This window comes from Nelumbo nucifera, chromosome 8 (genome assembly GCF_055504915.1).
Source record: "Nelumbo nucifera cultivar China Antique chromosome 8, China Antique-T2T, whole genome shotgun sequence".
NCBI classification, from domain to species: Eukaryota; Viridiplantae; Streptophyta; class Magnoliopsida; order Proteales; family Nelumbonaceae; genus Nelumbo; species Nelumbo nucifera.
This window is the reverse complement of record NC_142656.1, coordinates 861,440-881,797: the sequence shown is the minus strand read 5'-3', so window position 1 is coordinate 881,797 and position 20,358 is coordinate 861,440. Positions and strand designations below refer to the sequence as shown.

At 37.7% G+C, this 20,358-nt stretch overlaps 2 protein-coding genes across 11 annotated transcripts; both read left to right on the top strand.

Moving 5' to 3' along the window:
- The first annotated feature begins 2,186 nt into the window (after nucleotides 1–2,186).
- LOC104600465 (uncharacterized) lies at nucleotides 2,187–10,985 on the top strand. 10 transcript variants are annotated; one of them, XM_088893956.1, is made up of 9 exons: nucleotides 2,205–2,340; nucleotides 4,491–4,678; nucleotides 4,920–5,871; nucleotides 6,296–6,388; nucleotides 6,510–6,671; nucleotides 6,798–6,863; nucleotides 8,581–8,646; nucleotides 9,468–9,536; nucleotides 10,298–10,985. In XM_088893956.1, the coding sequence occupies exons 3-9, from the start codon at nucleotides 5,131–5,133 to the stop codon at nucleotides 10,745–10,747; spliced, it is 1,647 nt and encodes a 548-aa protein (XP_088750082.1). In that variant the 5' UTR covers nucleotides 2,205–2,340; nucleotides 4,491–4,678; nucleotides 4,920–5,130; the 3' UTR covers nucleotides 10,748–10,985. The 10 variants fall into 10 exon arrangements, with proteins under 10 accessions (XP_010261699.1, XP_088750082.1, XP_010261702.1 ...); XM_010263400.3 differs by having other exon boundaries at nucleotides 4,491–4,686; XM_088893954.1 differs by having other exon boundaries at nucleotides 4,491–4,798.
- Nucleotides 10,986–15,912: 4,927 nt separating this feature from the next.
- On the top strand, nucleotides 15,913–18,675 carry AIP2 (RING/U-box superfamily protein). The gene is made up of 5 exons (XM_010263394.3): nucleotides 15,913–16,151; nucleotides 17,035–17,254; nucleotides 17,387–17,598; nucleotides 17,950–18,153; nucleotides 18,344–18,675. The coding sequence occupies exons 1-5, from the start codon at nucleotides 16,002–16,004 to the stop codon at nucleotides 18,491–18,493; spliced, it is 936 nt and encodes a 311-aa protein (XP_010261696.1). The 5' UTR covers nucleotides 15,913–16,001; the 3' UTR covers nucleotides 18,494–18,675.
- The last annotated feature ends 1,683 nt before the right edge of the window (nucleotides 18,676–20,358 follow it).

Here is a 20,358-nt window from a genome sequence, read left to right as displayed (position 1 = left end):
CCAGAACACACCTAGTAGGCTGGGACTGAGATTTTTGTGGTGTTTGCGTATTGTTTAATGTTGACAGACATGGTTTTATTGTTGTACAACGAGAAAAAGCGTATGAGACAAAACCTTGAATGATTTGTTTCTTAAAGAGCCCTAGGAGTTGAGGCTGAAATCAATGAGTAGAAACACGGTTACAATTTAGATCTTTACTCAATAAAGATGAGGTCCATAGCTGACCACCGACTAGACTCGCCTCGCCAGTACATGTTCTTACCGAGACTGGATCTGATCCTCACACAGGGCGCCTCACTCGTGCCTCTCGTACACATCATATTATGCATTGAATTATTCACAGGGAGATGTTTCTAATGCACGTTGGATGTACATGTGAGGCTCCCTCGTGTGAGGAGCAGATCTGGTTCCGTTTTTATCATGTATATTATTTCTTATGAGATATATTTAATAATACAAATATGGATTTATAATCCAGTATTAGGAGTGGGGTACCTACATTAAATATAACTGCATTCAGGTATCATATATCCTAATGTCAAAGTCCCAACCCTTGTCTGGGGGTTGGGATGGATTAGGTATTCAAAAATTCCCATGAAAATTTCATCCCTTCTCTTTCTCTCTCTATGTTAATTATAATTAACTATAAGAATAATACTTTAATAGAATTAAAAGCATAAATGTTAATTATTTATTAAACGGTAATTCAAAATTAGAAAGGTGAAGCTTTGATTTAATTGCTTTCACTAAGCTATTTTGAAAAAGCTAAATTGATTCAACAGCTTTTGAGTCACTCTAGATAAATTATGTAAAGAGACTGAAGCATAGGGTCCAAAAGATGATTGGCCAAAAGCTGATTTGGAGCTCTCCAGATTTTTCACCGGACATAAAACACTATCAATGTAGGGCTCACCTTGAAAGTAGGGGTGGCAATGAGCCGAGTTTTTTCACGAGTTGCTCGAATTCAGCTCGTGAGCCGGCTTGAATATATATATATATATATATGATATTTAATAATATATATAAAAAATAGTATCATTATTAATTATTATAACTTTTAATTTTATAAAATATTTTTTCTAAATATTTTATAATAAAATATTTATAAAATATAAAACTAGCTGAGCCGAGCTGAACTTGAGCTTAGCTCGAGCTCAAAATTCTGACTTGAACCAAGCTCGAACTTGAACCTTATAGAATAGTCTCGAGTCGAGCTCGAACCTGATACTATTTAACTTAACTTGGCTCGAATCCACCCCTACTTAAACGCCAGAACCAGTTTGCGCTTAAGCCCTCCCAAATGGACACTTAGATGTCGTTTGAGAGGGCTTTCAGTTTGCCTGAGCTGCTTTCACTTTTGAAGAAAGCCAAATTTGCGTATTCCGTGTTGCACAGCAAAATTTGTCCGTGTGGGGTCACTTATCGTAGCCAGAACCAAAAGAAGCCTTCTCAAATAGGGCACCTAATAATACACGTGACCTTAAAATTAGGGAATATGGTTACGTGTCACAATCTGAGGTTCCCAACATCCGGAATCATGGGCATATCATTTAATTCAGTGCGCATTATCAGGGAAAACATAAAGAAACCTTCCCGCGATATCAGCGTAAAAGCCCAGCTCCCTCCAATTTGAATAATTATAGGGCTATTTTCGTCATAGTACCAAAAATCAAACAAATGATGCCTCTCGTCAGTATCAGTAGTAAACTAGTAATGAGTTATCGACACCTCTACCTCTATTACGATCTCTACCCTTGATTTGGTGATGGGCCCTCAAGTGCGTGCTATGATATATCACAATTGAAGGTCAGAGAAGGAACTTATTCACCTCTGATCTCTCATCCAATGTTACTGAGGAGGATGCGTGGGACCAGAACGAAAACCGCTCCGCATTATGCGGATGCGTAAAAAATCTCCGTATCCTAATGACAATAATGCCATTTATCAAAATTAAAATGACCATAATGCCTAAGCTCCCCAGCGTCCTGCTAGGCACTAACGAAACTCAACTCTCAAGATATGTTTCCATCCCATGTATGTGAATGTGATGACTTTCCTTCATAAATATTTTTTCTTAATAATAAAATAAGAAAAAAATCCAAAACCATTTTTTATATAATAATCAAATAATAAAATTTGGTTACTAATCAAACGGAGGAACGAGGACCTGCCTGATTATGATGACAAATCAGAGGACGACACTTCAGCTCTTAGAAAAAAAAGCGGTTTTTCGTCAAAAAGGCAAACTTCTTTTTCACGTTCCTTCTTCTTCTTCGTCTTCTTCGGTTCTTCTCTACTTTTTCGGATGCTCAGGACCTTGTTACTCTCTTGCTTGTAACTGTGAGTTCCTTCCATTCACTCTCCATGGGAGATTTACTCCATTTTCAGTAGTTTTAGCGTAAATGTTCAGTTAAATTGCATGTCGTTCATTGGGTCCTTTGGAAATGCCTCTCTCAGGTTTATGGTTCTTTTCCTTACTATTTTTTCTTTTTTATTTCTTATTTTCCCTTCGTATGTTATGTGTATATTAGCATTTGCATGACAAACATTATTGTTGGAAGAGCATCTTTTTGTTTTTTCCTATACGTATCGAAAATTAGCTGATAACTTAACTCATTTATGCTATGACGATTTATTCTCTTCTGGGCATGTGGCACCTTCCTATTTTATTGTTATGAAACGATTCTTTTCTGATTGAAATAATTAGGGCCATAAAAGGGTTTGATAGGTCCTTTTTTTCTGGTCCAATTTGTTGTAATGATTGCATGCAGTTATGCTAATATTGAATTTCTATGTGGGTGATAGTAACCCAAAGAAAAAAATGATGTGGGTATGTATATCTGCTACAGGAATATTAAGTGGCTTTCTCATCATCATCATCTTCTTCTTCTAATTTCCATTTCTAATTGTCAAACTGACTTCGACTCCATGCATCCCTTATATTTCCCAAGTGACAGTCTTCAGTGATTTGATGCTGCCTTAAATCACAATCACTTTGTTATCTTATCCCAATCATGTTTTTGACAAATAGGTCATGAAGACTCTACTGGAATTTGTTTGACATTTGGAAGAATAATTGGACACAATAACTAAAATTATTTGTTTATTTTGAACTTTTAGAGCATAAAAAAGAATGCTGCTCACGTCTAATTCAGAAAGTTATAACTTATCTTTTATTGGAACTCGTCTTCAGAATTCATGTGTGCATCCGGTGATACTTCAATATTCACGAATAGTTTTTGTGAATCTCCAGCACTCTGCACACCATTGTTTCTTCATAGTCAGGTCTACCTATTTGCTTTATATCTCTTTCTTGGTCTACCAAGTGTATTTTCCTCCATTTGTAGTATCTTCTCATAAGATCCTAAATAGATAATAACGTCAAGGGGCTATGTAGTTGTCATGGCACATAATCAGTCTATCCATTGGAATAAAATGTGACCATCCGACGTGTCCTCGGCAAAATTTTCATGTAATCTGCTCCAAAACTTATTTTGTAACAGCTTAGACAAGTTCTTTACTTAGGGGCTATTCGGTACTGTGGTGGATTCATATTCCAACTTCCAACTAGTTCTGGAAGGTACCACACTGAACCCATGTTCTTTTAGAGCGTGACATGTTCTGTAACCAACAATTCATGGTTCTGGAACACAAAATATTGTCAATTTTTGAACACGTTTTTTTTTTCTCATGTTACAGAACACAGACTTTATTCAGTACATTTCACCTATGAATCAATCCATTTCAAATCCCAATAATTCGGATCACACCACACTTCCACAGTACATAAAACCACTAAGGATGTGATGAGTTCCAAAATGCATAATTTCAAACACACTACTGTGGGGCCTAGTAGTCTAGAACATACCTCACCTGGTTGAGACCACAGTACAGAACATGCCCTAAGTGCCATATTTTTTTTTGTCCTGCATCGTAAGAGAGAAGCTTGAGTAGACATCAGTTTGTTTGTTCAAGTTTCCTGTGAATGCTACTTACCGATCCATACATCTGTGAGCTGACTGAGGCATGTTTAAATCCAACCAGTCCACCATACATAGGAGGTGATAATTGCATACTATTTGGAGACAATGCTTTTTATATTTAGAAAAGAGTCAAAAAGATTACTCTGATGTATGGATTTAGGTGCTGTCTCTTGGAACTACCTACTATATAAATATATGATAACCATGCCTTTCAGAGTTTCAGATGAGGAATATGATATTAGATAAATCAATTAGGAAAGCCAGGGGAAAATGGGATCCTTCTTGATGATGAAGAGCATCTATTTTCTGATTGTATTTACATTATCTATAAAGTTATCCATTTATTTATACAGCTGAGTTTATATTTCACTATATCTTTGTTTTAGAATAGCCATATTAAGTGGCTCCTGTACTGTGTAGTCATAGATCCATTTGTTCGGTTCTCTCTATATCTGGAAGACAAGAATTAATCACAAGTCTTCTGGTTGGGTGCTTAATTTTATGCAGGGGCCAAAATAATATCTCATTTCCTTTATATGACCGTTTGCCACAACACATTTTAGCATGGACAAGAACATTGCTCTGCTGATAGCATGATGCCTTTACCTTCAGAGGAACTTGTGGAGGAGGAAATTTCTCCTGTTGAGCCACCTATTCTGTAACCATTTCCTATTAAATGGTTATAGACGTCCATTGTATAGCTGTTAGGTTACATGCTGATTATTTGATTGTTGAAATTTTTGTTGTGTTCCTGGGAGAACTTTTTTTTTTTGATAAATCTGGAAGAACAAATATTTCTTTGCTCACCTTTTATGGTCAGTTCTCTTGTTTTTGGTGTTCTGAAAACTAGTGTTTTTACATCTGACATTTTCCCATGAAATTTCTTTACTAACTTTTTATTAGAATTTAATGCATCTCTAACTTTTGTCCCTTCAGGTAGGAGCCAAGAAAATATGTGGGAAGTAACTCTGTTTCGTTCCCACTAACACCTTTGATAAATTGCTCATTATTGATGGATGGATTGATAAATTACAGAATCATCTCAGATGCCAACGTTGGATGTAGATTCTGAGAAGTGTTTTTGAAGGACTGTGTTGTCAGATAGGCGGAGTCCCTACCTCACAGAAACATCATCCTGGGTTTGCAAATGGATGAATTTCTTGACCATGTCTTCTCATCCTCATCATGGTCAGATGCAAATGGCACTGAAAGATCATCCTGGGTTTGCAGTGGGCCTGCTCAAACAAATGGGCTCCTTCCTGATTTAATGGGGGAATATGAAGGGAATGAAAAAAATTCAAATGTAAACTTGATTCCTTCAACTGAGATTATGGAGAGCTTAGCCACTCAAAACACTTCTATTGTCGTTGGTAGGGGCTCAAATTATGGTCTTGACAAAAGTTTAATTCCCAATGAGGCTCAACCGCAACAAGAAGGATTAGACCATGAAAAAAAGCATTCTTTGAAAGGAATGGTGAATGGTGGTTTGAGAGCTGGATATTTGGGTCTGCAACTGAATACAACTGAATCATCCCAAGGTGACCCAAATCTTACTTCTCCAAAGTTGCTTCCTGTGATTGAGGGTTTACCCAAGTCACCTTGTGCAGTGCCGGATGCTAGTTCTGTTGGGAGCAATGGCAATGAACCATCTGGGTGTCAACTGTCTCTTGGAGATACTCATTCTTTTAATTCAGTACCACAGTTGTGGCCTTCATTATCTTATGGAATTGCTTCTTCCCTTGCTTCTTCTATAGTCCAGGATAAATTGCAAGGCTATGATTTGCATGGTGAATATGTGGATAGCAATAGTAACGTTTTGCAGAGCAGATATGTCAGGGATGAGAAAATATTGCAACTGGACAACTTTCCTTCAACAGTCTCCATCAATGTACAAATTTTATATAATTTTTACAATTAACTTCTGCGCATTAATTGAGGAAATATACTCTGACTCAGCATTGGTTTGCATCTGCATTTCCTCCTGCACAATTTAGTTTATTTGTTCTTGATTGTGATCATCCAGTTTTGGGCTTTAATTGAATATGTGCAGAAACATGATGATTTGAACCTTCTTCTAATTTTCTTAATATTTGCATAAGACATTTGAGAATGTCTATGTTCAAGGTTCATCCAGTAAATTGTGGGATGGACAAAGATCCACAATTCACTTGATGACACCATCCAGATCTATATTTCCTCCATACTGTTGGAGATTACATCTTACTGTTCTTGCTTGATAAAGTTCACTTGGGTTGGCTTGGTTTCCAACATCCATTTGACTTTACTTATGTTGTACTTGCTATATGTTCCAGATGCAAGATGATCTGCACAATAACTGTTTGCTCCCTGTTGCTGGGCCCCCTATAACATTGACAAGAACAACAGGGTTACAGTCTGAGCTGCAGGTGCACTATATATTTGAGTTTCCTTTTAAACCTTTTTTTTTGAAGTCTTTATCTGCAGATTTTATGTTTATTGTCAATAACTCAATGTTCTCTGATGTAAGTTCACATCTGGCTATCACAGTTTAGTGAAGGAAATTCTGTCAAGCATTACATGAACCAGTCTCCTGTTTGTCAGTTACAGTCTACACCGGCTACAACTGCTGGCGGTTGTAATGGTTCTGTAAAGCCTCGAGTAAGAGCACGACGGGGTCAGGCCACGGATCCACACAGCATTGCTGAGCGGGTTAGTATTAAAGGCCTACTTTGTTGTAAGGTTCTTCTATTTTGTTAAGTAGAAGTTCTAGGTAAAGATGATTATATTTTTTCCATCCTTAAGATCTTGAAATTCTTCAATAATATATAAATGCAGCTTCGCAGGGAGAAAATTGCTGAAAGAATGAAGAATTTGCAAGAACTTGTTCCAAATTCCAATAAGGTACTCCCATATATTGGTTATTTTTGTTGTTGTTATGATTATCATTATTATCCATTCATTCATTCAACAATTAAGACACCCTGAACTTGTATCAAGTTAAAATATTCTAGAGAAATGCTTCCACAAGATCCTTAAGCTTAACGGGATTACAGAACACAAAATGATAAAACAACATTATATTTTTGTTTTATAGACACTATTAAGGGAGTTTCTGCTAGGTTCATTTTTGTGTTTAAGTAGTTTTGAGCTATGAAATGCCTTTACAATCGTGAGGCTCAGTTTGTGGTAATGTGATCATAAATCCAGTAGCCCTAGAATACCAAACACCCCCATTTTGTGAACACTATAAATCCTAGTGTTCTCAACCAGGCAACAATTTCCACTAGCTAAACATGATGTCATCATTCTCCATTATGCTTTCTTTCCATTTGTACCATTTCTTTCCAATTCGCACATTGAATTGGAACCATTTGTGCATGGATGTTTGACCATGTGGTTTAGAAAAGTGAAACAACCATTTCAATAACACCTTTATTGGGTTTTTGGTTCAAGGACAGAAAATAACAAGTTTGTAGAACACTCTCATATGTGTTTTGTGGTTCAAAACCTCATGTTTTCTGTTTCAGAAATGTGGTTCCACATTTTCGAATCACAACCACAATAAAACTGATCCATGAGACGAATGCCACTTAAATCCATATATCAGAAAAAACATTAAATTTTTTCCCCAGTTCTGTACTTGGGCCCTATATATGTTGAGGCTCATATTGACTAGCACTCATCAATACTTGTATCCATGGAAAAAGACAGGTGATGTTTCCAGTGGTCTCTTCTCAGGCACTACTGGAATTGAATCAATTTATTGAGGTGCTGATTCCATTTTATTTTTGTTATTTTTCCCATGGTCCCTGCACTCTGCTAACTGATATTCTCTGTCTTGGATGAGAAGTTGCTCTATGATGGCCTATTTTGGCAGACATGGTATTTTTGAATCATATTTGGTTTGTCCAATTCAGATTCGTCTAGCCTGAGACCGATGAATTCTCAAATCAAAGTTTATTCTAGTTTCTGTCACGACTGAATCCTACAAAACTAACATCCGTATTAACAGGAAAGAGTCTGGGTCCAATAATATCATCAATCAGGGTTTAACTACCTTTGTGTATGCATGAGCAGCTAAGTGCAAATTAACTACTGCTCATCAATATTGCATTTGCATTGATCTTTCTTGGTCAGTTCCACCTGATGGGACTAAAGGGCAGTCCAGTGAACAAGTCTCCCGCCAATATGGGGTCTGGGGAGGGACAGATTTACACCGCCTTACCCCTGCACATACAGAGAGGCTGTTTCCTAGGAGATAAATAATATTTTGTATATTGAAATGGAATTGACCATCCAACTTATTTTAGTCAGGCTGTATGGTTATTAACTTGCAAAATCATCCTTGAGAATGTTAAGATTGATTTCCCGGTTGTGTCTGGCTTCAAGCGTCACTCTCACTAACCCTTACCTAGCATCTGTTGATGTTTGATGCTTTAATAACTATCTGTCTGTAGGATGATGCTTATGAACTTTTTGGTTTGATGTTTATCTGATATTCTGTGAGTTTTTTTGAAGCTTGAACTTTCAACCAAAATTTATTGTAGGAGAAAGAAAGGGCGTGCTGTTTTGAAACAAAGTGCAATAAGAGGCTAATTTTTCATCCTCATTTGTGCAGATGGATAAGGCATCGATGCTTGATGAAATCATTGAGTATGTCAAATTTCTCCAGCTTCAAGTCAAGGTATGGAACTTCAAGTTTAATCCATGTTTGAAGCTTTAATCCTTATGAGTTTCAGCACCTTTTCTTGGGGAGGGGGGATGTATGGATCATCATCAAAAGTCACCTTTCTTCCATATTTCTCTTATACTTCAATCCAATTTTCCCTCTTACCAACTGGGAAAGAATCAAAGAGATGATAGTTCTGTGGTTGATGATGATGGTGACATCTGCCATAGTCAGGCTAAATACATCCATTTTGAGTTTTAAAACTTTTCACTTCTTATTAAATCATAGTTATATTTTTTGTTGATCTTGCTCATGTATATTAAAGCTTAGCCAAGGTTTGTGAAAACTTCAATAAACCTCTTCTCAGATAAAATATCATTGCAGTCCCTTGATGTTTTGATGTTTTGAGTCACTAGTCTGCTCTGTCTTAATACTTAAAATATGGCAGTTGAGGTGTTGAATCAACATGTTATATTTAAAAAGTATTTTTCAGGCAAGATTGTCTTTAGAGTGGACATTCTTTTACATTAGATTTTCTGGTGAATTAAAAGCACTGAATTTCTAAGATAGGGCAGGTAACTAATGTTATCTTGAAAATGTCAGGAGAAATTGTGATGTTTAAGAAACATAGGGGAGGTTTATCAAATTTTCACAATTAGTGGAGGTTTCTCGACACCTACCAAGGGAACTTTGTCCCCCAAATATTGCCTAGAAACATTGGATATGCTAGTTAGAATCTGAGCTAAATTGTTCAAGTCTGAGTAAAACCTACATATTTTAGACAACTGCTTTATTCCAATCAGCTTGGATGCTTAGTTATTCGATATGAGTTGCAGGTTTTAAGCATGAGTAGATTGGGTGCTGCAGGGGCAGTTGTTCCCCTCATCACAGAAGGTCAAGCTGAGGTATTACTTCTATATTCATTTCTTGAAATTTAAGTTTATCATAATCTTAGCCACTGTTATGTACTAAAAATTGCCTCTAGTTGGTTGTTCTTATTCTTTTTCAACTTTGGTTCTTCAGGGAAATATCCTACTATTTTGTTGTAGACTTCTAATGGAATGCCTGTGTGTATAAATCTATCTTTTACTATATAAATTTGATACCCACTTGTCTGATAGATGTGGAAAATCTTCTTTGCCCAAGCAAAAACCTCACTTCTGCGTAATCTCTCACATGTTTTTAAGTCTCTTGTGGAAGTCACATGTAACAGACTTCCTCCCTGCTAGTATAGATACATGAAGACGGTATGCTTACAGATTATCAAAATGATATATGAATTTTGAGCATGTATTTATTGCTTTCTTTCCTTCTCTTTGAATATGAAATATGATTAATACTTCTTGCTTTTTTATCTGACCAGGTTGTTTTATTTTCTATCTAAATGGTTCTTGAGGTGCATGCATCATCTTTTAGAGAAAGAAAACCAGCCAGCGTTTTCTTTGCATATCCTGTTATCCATATTATATACATTGTAAATACTGTATAAGAATAGAGTCAAGTTATTGTCCGTATACATTTTTTTAATGTATAAAATTTATAGATGAAAACAAGAAAAAAACTGATACAGCGCCTGTGAAAGTTTGAATAATAACATTTATAATGTTTCCTATTCAACTTTGTTGCTAGGGTGATTTCTTCATTTCAGTTAATGCTCTTTCATCAGGGTTCTGGTGGCCTGCTTCTATCACCATCAACTGGTCACACAAATGATTTTTTGGAGTCTCCAGACAATATTGCCTTTGAGCAAGAAGTGGTGAAGCTGATGGAAACCAATGTGACCATGGCCATGCAGTATCTTCAGAGCAAAGGCCTATGTCTTATGCCTATTGCCCTTGCAACTGCTATTTCTGGTGGTAAGTCATCAGCAGGCCCTGATTTTGGTGAGTGGAAGAAACCCAGCTTGACCAATAGTCTTAATCTCTATGGTAATTGCTCCCCTGGTGATATGAGCCAACAAGTTCCGTCAGATGGTAAGATTGCGAGGAAGGAGAATGTAGCCAGGAATTGCGACAGAGAAGGCATCACAACTGACGGTTGCAACAGGGCTATTATTAAACAGGAAGAGTTGAAGGGCACTTCATGCACTACAACAGAGCTAAAACATAAGGCGTAGTTGAATTGCTCTCTCTCTCCCTCTCTCTCTGATATTTTGTTGAGTTGGGTGGTCACGTCATAACGAAACATCTGTTTTACTTCTTTTTTGCCCTGATTATGGAGAACTAGGTTTATTATATTGCATAGATTTCATATGTACATGCATATATTAGACTTGGCTAGTCATATGTATCTATGATGCATATATTTACACGAGTAAATAAATAAATAATTTTACCAGCTTTGCCTTTTACCAATTGTATGATAGAGTTAAATTTTTAATGCATCTTTATTTTCACTAGTTTTAGTGATTTGAGGCTTTGGTTGGTAATACTCTTGGAGTGGAGTCATTTTAAACGCAGACATGATTGCATCCTTTATATCCATTGACACCCGGAATTTAGTGGGTAGAAAATTTTCCTCATGGAGGATTGGTATGGCAGGGTCTACATAGGTAGGACGTGATTCCATCCTATTGTAGAGCAAAATTTTGAACAATCAGAAACCAACGTGAAGATACATGACCTATCTAAAATGCAAATAGAAATGATGTGTGATGACAAGATAACTGTCTCACTAATCTTCACGTTAAGATACATGACCTATCTAAAACACAAATAAGAACAAAACAAAATTCTGAAGATGGATTATTTTTTCATCCTAGAAGAAGTCTTTTTCATTGTAGAAATTGATATCCAACACTATATTAAGCTTTATGCTGGCCTTTTTCTGTGGAAACTGATCTCCATTCCTCTTGTAATTTATATGGACTCTCTAGATTTTTCATTATAAATGCCTTTTGGCCCTAGGCAACGTAAGGGACAAGGAAAGGGACAAGAGGGCCTTAAAGATCCATACTGGTCTTGTAGTTGAATTTTGATCTCTAAACAGAGGATCTCAGTTCTCAAACCTTTAAAATCCACCGTTGGCACCACCGTTTAAATGGGGGTAATGGGCTACTAGCCTACTACAAAGGTCAAAGGGAACTGTTTTTTTTTTTTTTCTGGTTACTAAATCATGAAGAAAAGGAAAACACAGAAATTGAACAGGTTTTTAGTTTAGACCATGACATTTGATTTGAACAGAGGTGAAGCTTAACTCCGTTGTTGTGTTTCACATGATTTTTCTCATATTATGAATTTAAGATCTAATCTGATCAATCTCAGTCAGTAATTATTCTCACTAGTCCTATTAATAAGCTCACTTTAATCATTACTTTAAAATCATGAACTATCATACTTCAGCTAATATTCAAATAGAGAAACTGACAGTTAGAATAGTGACCTAAAAAAATTTTGGAGTCATCGACATGAAGAAAATTAGATAAATATGAAATACCTAGGTGCAGTGATATCTTCTGATCAACTTGAAAAAGTGATGCATCTGATTTTTTGTTGTGGATGGTGGGAACAATCTAATGGTATGGAATTAATTCTAGCAATTTATCCATTTAAACCTTCATTCCTTCATTTCTTTCTATTTTTCTGGTATTTTCACAGTTTTTTTTTTCGTTGGGCTTGGCTAGGACTCATTATACTTCTAATTCGACATTCTATTAATGTTGTTGATGCTTGGGCTTTGTGGGAAGCCCATAATTTAGGAATTGGGATCTGTTCCTCACACAGGGCACCTCACATCGACCTCACAGGCACATCTCACCATGAATAATAACATATAAGTATGAAAAATGTTACTAATGCATGATGAGATGTGCCTGTGAGATGGGTGTGAGACGTCCTGTGTGAGAAGCAGATCTGATCTAATAATTTAGCGCTCAACTTCTAGAATAAAAATATTATAATTGAAGATGACTCTAACTTGTAATTGACAGCCTAAACAACGGTGTTGATCCGCCATGAAGATTGAAAACTATTATAATGTGGAGGAGTATTGTCATACATTTCGAGAAGGGAATAAGGTTGCTGACTGGCTGGCTAGTTTCGTGCTCCCCAATGTTCTCTGGTTCTTTTCTCCCTAAAACTCTAGGTCTTTTTTGTTGTTTTGATTTATGGGGTGTTCCTTCCATCCGTCTTGTTTAATTCGAGTTCAAATCTGCACCCTACAAATGCCCCACACAATCGGAAGGCGCCAAGTGTCCTCTCGCATGATTTTCTCCCTCAGCGTGCGTGGAGCTAATGGGACGGCTGTTAGCTCCAAATTCCCGCTACCCTCGACTCTCGACCTGGCCTCCTCTATCTAACTTTGACCCACCCCTGCACTCCTACATCCAAGCTAACGGCAAGAACTCCGGCGATGAAGACCGTTCCGACAAACACACCGGAGGTATTCCCAGTTTGCTAGTAGTCTCCACTTTTGTCCTCCAACCTTCTATTCATCAATCGCTCCTTTTCTTCTTCTGCTCCAGGATGGAACTTTTTGTTTTCGATGGCCACACCGGATGGGGCCAAGAAGCTAAAAACGTCGAACTATCTCTGGTATGTTGAACCCTTGGCGGTTCTACTATCTAGCTTCGGGAAGATCTCGCATTCACATGCTGTAATCCTCGGGGAAGCGCTTGCTTTGGAGGAGAATGATCTGGTGTTCCCTAGTGAGAGTTCTCTCGCCAGGCTCTAGTTCCATCGCCAATGTAGGTGAGCGTCAATTGATCTATGCGAGTCAGAGTATTGGATCACTAGAAATCAATATTTTGGCGTGTCACTTGAATATGGGTGTTGTTGTTGTTCTTCTTCTTCTTTCACAAAATAGGATTCATCTTATTTTAACGGTAGAAAAAGAACAAAGTTTGAGGCGTTCATTGAATATATATATATATATTCTTAATTTTGAATGTGGGTGCTTTTACATAGAATTCACTTTTTTTTTATTTTTATTAGAAAATCCAAGTTTTATGCAATAAAAAAATAGATGAAAATGAATAGGGAAAAATTGAACCTGTATAATGGTCGGGTGGTCGCTGGTGATCTCCCTTCCCTTCTGTGTTTTGTATTGAGAAAAAATAAAATAAAAAATAACTCAGCAAAACATGTAAAGGATGTTAGAGAGGGATGGGATGAGAGGGACGGACAGTACCTCCGGTGTATTTGTCGGATGGTCGTCTTTGCCGAACTTCTTGCCATTAGTTCGGATGGAGGAGTGCAAGGGTCAAGAGACGAGGCCAGGTCAAGAGTTGAGAGTAGCGGGAATTTGGAGCTAACGGGATGAGTTAACGTCCGTCCTGTTAGCTCTACACGCGCTGAGGGGGAAATCGTGTGGAAGGATACTTGGCACCTTCCGATTGTGTGGGGGTCCGGCCGTGGGGCGCAAACTTGAACTTGTTTAATTCTTCCATGATTTATAAAAAAAAGGGTAGATTATAAAGACCCTTCTGTACTATGAGTCTGTGACAAAGGCCCCCCTGTAATTTGTTTTGCGACAAAGACCTCCTCGTACTATGACCATGAGACAAAGACCCCCTTCCATTAGACTTTTATTACAATTCGTTGTTGCAATATTTTTAAATCCCCATACTACCCTTGTAACATTGTTCATCTTCCCTGACCTCATGAACAGTAGCGGCAACAGATTTTGGAAGTCCTCCCTCTCTTTCCCTCGATGAGGAAGCGTGAGTCCGAACAATCACGAAGACCGTGAACGGCATAGTGGAGCGCTTGTGCATAGGAGAGAACATGAATTACACATTAATGCAAGGATTGTAGGCCCCAAAAAATACCCATTGAGTATTAACCAGTCCAAGCCAAAACTCAATTCCCTAAGTAACTGTCAGTGCATTTAGAAGTTGGAAAGTGGAGGCTGGCAAAATCTATTCATTGTGTTTCTGCAAGAAGCACTCAGGAAGCACGCAATGCTTCCTACCAATTATGTGAGACTACATTTACACTGAGGTATGAGCTACATTATCATTTATCAATTACAATAAGGAGCATTTTAATGGGGACCCTACAAATCAAATAGCTCCCCATAGAAGAGAGATCACATGCTAGAACAATTCGAACTCCATATGCCCTCTTTTAGACTTGAACTCCAAACATTTACTCTCATGGGAAGGCATAAATGGAACTTCGAGATCACAAAACTTTGGTAGCTCCGGTGGGATGGCACACCGTATTAATGCACAGTTCAGGCCCTCAAAGAATGGATGTTGCCCACAAAAAACTTTTCAAGTCCATGTGCAGAATCCCCTTGTATAGATCCTTTCTGTCTCCAACCATCCTGGGCGCAGGTTTCATGCTTTTCACTAAGGCTTATATCTTCTACAGCGAAGACCTGAAAACTAAAATCCGACTTGGCAATGCATGTGAGTTCTATACCACAACTTGTGGCAGAACCAACCATTGCCCGGTCCAACTCCTTTGTTGGGACCCATGAGTACTTAGCTCTTGAGATCATCAAAGGAGAGGGTCATGGGAGTGCTATGGATAGGTGGACATTTGGGATCTTTCTTTACGAGCTCTTATTTGGTAAATCACCCTTCAAGGGCATGGGAAATGAGGAGACTTTAGCAAATATGGTGATACAGAGCCTCAAGTTGGAGTACTGGCAACGCTCACTCTGGTCATCTTCCTCCTTTCCTTTATGCAAAAAGCATGTGGTCAATACTTGCACTTTTCCCTTTTATTCCCTCTCAAATTCTTCCGTCTTATTCCAACCAACAATGTGATATCATCTTCATCCTTATCCTCTCAAGCATTGCAGTTTCACATGATCGCGGCATCGTCGGCGACGACTATAGAGACAAGATTGAAGACAGAGAAGAGAAGAAAGGAAAGACAAAAAATGGGTTTCCTCCGTCCTTTTATTTCGGAGAGTTGGGAGAGAAAGAATGAGAGAGGACGGTGAAGGAGGGGAAAAGAAGAGAAGAAAGGGAAACATAGAATAAATAGCTTTTAAGAGAAAAAAGGGCAAAAAAAAGAAGATAGAAAAAGTTTAATGGGATATTTTGGTAATTTAACGCATTCTGTCATTTAACTTAACGGTCAAGGGGGTCTTTATCTCACGGTCATAGTACAGGGGTCTTTGTCGCAAAATAAAGTACAGGGGTCTTTATAATTTACCCAAAAAAAATCGGCATTAGTTTCGAATTTCAACTGAAACAATGGCATTACTCTTCTCCGGATCTCCGTGGGTTTGTGGGTCGACCGCCCCGGCCCGATGCTAGAGGCTAGAGGTTTGTCAGGTATTCGAAAGTTTCCTGTTGCGCAAGAAACACAACACATAATAAATAGCAAATAGATGAAGAAAGGCGTAGAGGAAGAGGAAGCACAACACAGTTGGATTGGTAAGTACTACAACAGGATTGCAAAAATTCGATAAAGATGGCATCTTCTGAGGATTCGTTGAAGGAGAGATTACAGGATTTGCAGAAACAACTGGGAAAGAAACAGAAGTTTGAAGAGGCCGTCTCATCCATTAAATCTTTGCTTATCGAGACATATCCCTCTGCTTCTCCCACCCTCCGCAAACCGGTTCGTTCCTTCGCTTGTATGCACTCCCTTTTCTTTCTTTAATTCTTTCTCTTTTGCGTACGGTCTTGTTTATCGTTTCATAATCGCATTCCTTTCACACCTCCAACTATCTGAATCAATTATTTTTGTTTTGATTTTTAACCGTTCCTTTCTGGGAAATTTTTTCTGAAAATTGGAGAAGAATGGGACATTTGTTACCGGAGAACACAATCAGTCACACATATACATAATAAATTATCCAGTTCTCTAATCAATTTTAATGCCTTTGCTGAAAATTTATTTTTCCCTTTCTTAACAAAAAAAAAAAAAGGATGCTGTTTTATAACTATTATCCGTGACTTGAGCTAATCGTCCAAGCCTTTTGGAGCTGGATTCAAATTGTTTCTGTTACTGACATCCTCCCGAACTTTGACCCATTTGTGATGATCTTGCGCTGATTTGGAGGTTTACTGATGGAATTTTTGTCTGTTATCCTTGCTATTCAAAATGGTCGAGCACTCATTTTTAGATAGGCCAACGTACTCTGCTATATTCAATCATTACTCAGCAAAGGTTGGTGGTGCATATTCAAAACACCTTTGGAGGGCAACAATGTGCTAAATAATATGGGATTCCTATCCGGATTTGGCCAAACTGTTTTTGATGTTCTCTCGTCTGATCTCAGTTATCTTTTCATTGCTGATTCTATGGGGACATAAATCCCTTGAATTTGTATTCTTCTTTCTATTAAATAATTTAATCTGTTGGATAAAAAAGATACTATTAGAGCCTTGTTTATTACAGAATTCTCATCCTCAACTTTCCCCCCCTTTCTGGTTCAGGGAAAGAAAAACAATTAGTTTAGACAGGCCTCTTATCATGAGCATGAATGTGGGTTTTGCAGATTTATTCTACTGTTTGTAGGGTTGCAACTATTTTGCAAACAAGATACACAATACCCGGATTCTGGCTTGCTGGCCTGGGACTTTTTCAGGAGGCTGAGCGCCTTGTTCTTGAATCTTCTGAAAGGCAACACTTGAAAACCTGCATTGCAAGAGCACGTGAACATTTGCATGAGCTTGAGAATAGGCCGGAGTCCGACTCTGAACACAACAGACCTAGAGGTATTCATTTTATTGGAAATTTGGAATGCAGTCGTTTTCTCAACCCACTCGTTTGATTCCTGTGAACTTTCCTTTCATGTTCTCCGAATTTATTCTAATAATGGTTACTTTTGTTTCTGTATCTTTCTAAAGATTCAAGATATCTCTTCGAAGGGCATCTGACTGTAGATCCTGAGCCCTCACGTCCTGCATGGCTTGTGGCACAGGATTTACTGGCTACCATTTCTGCAGCTGAATCTTCTCAAGGCCAGACAGAGAATATTAACACACCAGAAATTACAGAGCAGCTGATAAATATGATTGACCCACTAGAACTAGAGGCTGTCATTCAGAATTCATTGCAGGTATTTTATACAACTAATCCATTCTTCCATACAATTTGGGACCTTGAAAAATCACATGCTTAGCTCCTTTTTTTGACTTTTTAACATTAGATAACAAGAAAATTTTGTGTAACAACCAAATTTGTGCTGGAACATTCTGAGTATTCATATTACTTGCGTACTTAAATTGTGTGGCTGTTAGTATCAGTTGAAGTTAGTTACCTTTACAGTGAAGCTTTTTATTCTTTTTTTTTTTTTCACTTGCCACCTATCTTTGGTTTCATTCTCTTTGTCTTTAATAAATGGCAAACTTTAGTAAGTAGCATATTGGTGTTAAGGACATTCTCATATTGATCCCTCTTGAACAAATAGGAATTTGTGCATCAGAGACGGCCCCCTGCTGGTAAGGAGGTGGTTGCAAAACTTCCAATCATTACTGTTACAGAAGAAGTTCTGGCAAAATTTGGAAGTGAGACATGCTGCGCCATTTGCCTGGAAAAATTTGTTCCGAATGACAAGTTGCAGGAATTGCCTTGCAAAAACATGTTTCACCCACCTTGTCTAAAGCCATGGCTGGTAAGCTGCTTTTGCATTCACTTATAATTAGGACACTAAAGGAAAAAAAAGAGATATTTTACTTTTCCAACTCTTTATAACTCGGGGTTCATTATCTTTTTATTTTTTGTGTGCATATACATGCTTATGACATCTGAAATGAATGGTATTTGAAATATCAAAAAGCTCATGTTGTTCTACCTATTGGCAGGATGAAAATAACTCCTGTCCTGTTTGTCGGTATGAGCTACAAACTGATGATTATGAGTACGAGAGGCGGAAAGAGAGGGAAAAGGAGGCTGAAGAAGAAAGGAAAGGAGCTGCAAATGCCATACGTGGCGGTGAGTATATGTATGTCTAGATGTAAAGGCTTAATTTTCAGGATAATTATCATCCTACAATTGTATGATGCATATTTTGTACTGAAATCATATCTTTATTTCCGTTCATTTACTCCATGTTGTATCAGTTTTAGAATAACTATATTGTCTTCATTTGTGTCTTGCACAGCAACAGCCAAAAACATTTTAATGGTTCTTCCAATGAGTTGCTCTTCGTTAGTTTGCATTTTTGGTGGATGAGATAATGCTTAGAATCAAGTCACTTTAGGTGGTGTTCGGTTCCGTGTTCAACTTGTGGATGGACCGTTTTGGTCCATGCCACAGGATGAACAGGGTGTTCGGCTGGTTGTCCGCACCCCATATTATCGGCCACAACGTTTTCTCGTGGAGGGGTCTATCCACGGTTAAATTTTGATACCCTGCTTCACAATGATTCAAAATATTCCAATCCAATGTATATTTGATTGACCATGGTAAACCCAGTCTGTACTATTGTTTTTATTAGAATAATATTTTTAAATATTTAAAATATATTTTTTATTTTTTAGTTATTTTACTATCATTTTTATTAAAATTAATATTTATTGGTTAATATTAATTTATTGATGTCTTTTTTCAATATTTGATTATATAAAATATAAAAATTAGATATTCATGATTAACTGTATAGATTATTCATAAAATATAAATGAGATACATGGAATCAAAAAGTGTCATGTAAAAATTTCATACAATTTGCCCACATTTCATAACAGCTGTAGACTATAATGTGGTGTGAATTGGTCCCTACGACAGGATGATATGCATCAGTCCACACCCACAAATTTCTCATCCACGTTGTAGAACATCCCCTTTGGTTGTAATTATTCTATTTCTCAATGCCTTTCAAAGAGAGAACACAACCAGACAACCTCCTTTAAAAGGCCATTACCCAACGTTGGTCCATGCTATCCAGCGTCTTCAAAGGGATGAATACAAGTTAAACAACCATCTTTAAAATTTAGGGTCCGTTTGGTTTGTAGTTGGAATTGGAATCAAAATCCTTTGGAATTGGAATCGAAATGGTCCATTCCCATAGTCTGTTTGGTTCAGACAGAAATGAGAATGGGAATTAAAATCAGCAAGAGTGGGATTTCATTCCCAAGGAGGGGCAGGTAATGGCCGTTCCCTCAAATGGGGGAATGCCATTCCTTCTGTTCCCTATTCCTGCAAACCAAATGGACCCTTAATTATAAAGTCGAGAAATGTAATTCAATGAGGTCGATAATAGAATTCATAACCACGGCAACTTAAAAGGGTGGGTGGAGACTGGAGTGACTGGAGTCGCATGAAATTACTGAATTGGGAATAGCTGCTATACTGTTGATTGCTCATATTTCCTTTTGCCCTTGTTTAGTCACTCTAACTCGGGCTGCCTGGCGAGTCTCAGCCCATGTCAATCCGCAATACTGAAGCAGAATTCAAAGCCGAAATGTACCACAAATAATAGCCCCTAAAGGTGGTTCGAAAGAGTGAATTGAAAACTAAAATCTTGACAGGAAAACTAATAAAAGAAGTATTGATCTGGCACGCATGTGATGTTCAAACTTGAAATGGATTTGCCATATGTTTCTCTTTTGAGAGTTGGGAGTTGGGACTCAGTTCCTTTGAATTTCAAAATTAAAACTCATAGGAATCCCCATGGCCATGATGATGTTCACTCGAATGACTTGGCAATTTGTCTTTGGAGATCATATCTCCATTAGTCCCACTGCACATGCCATAAAATATTTTACTGGTAGGCTAAAGCTATTGATCGGTGGCTATGCTGGCATTTAAGAACTAGTAGTAGTAATTCCTGGCCTGGTATCAATCTTCCATTCTGGCCGGGGCTGGGGAAATGCGA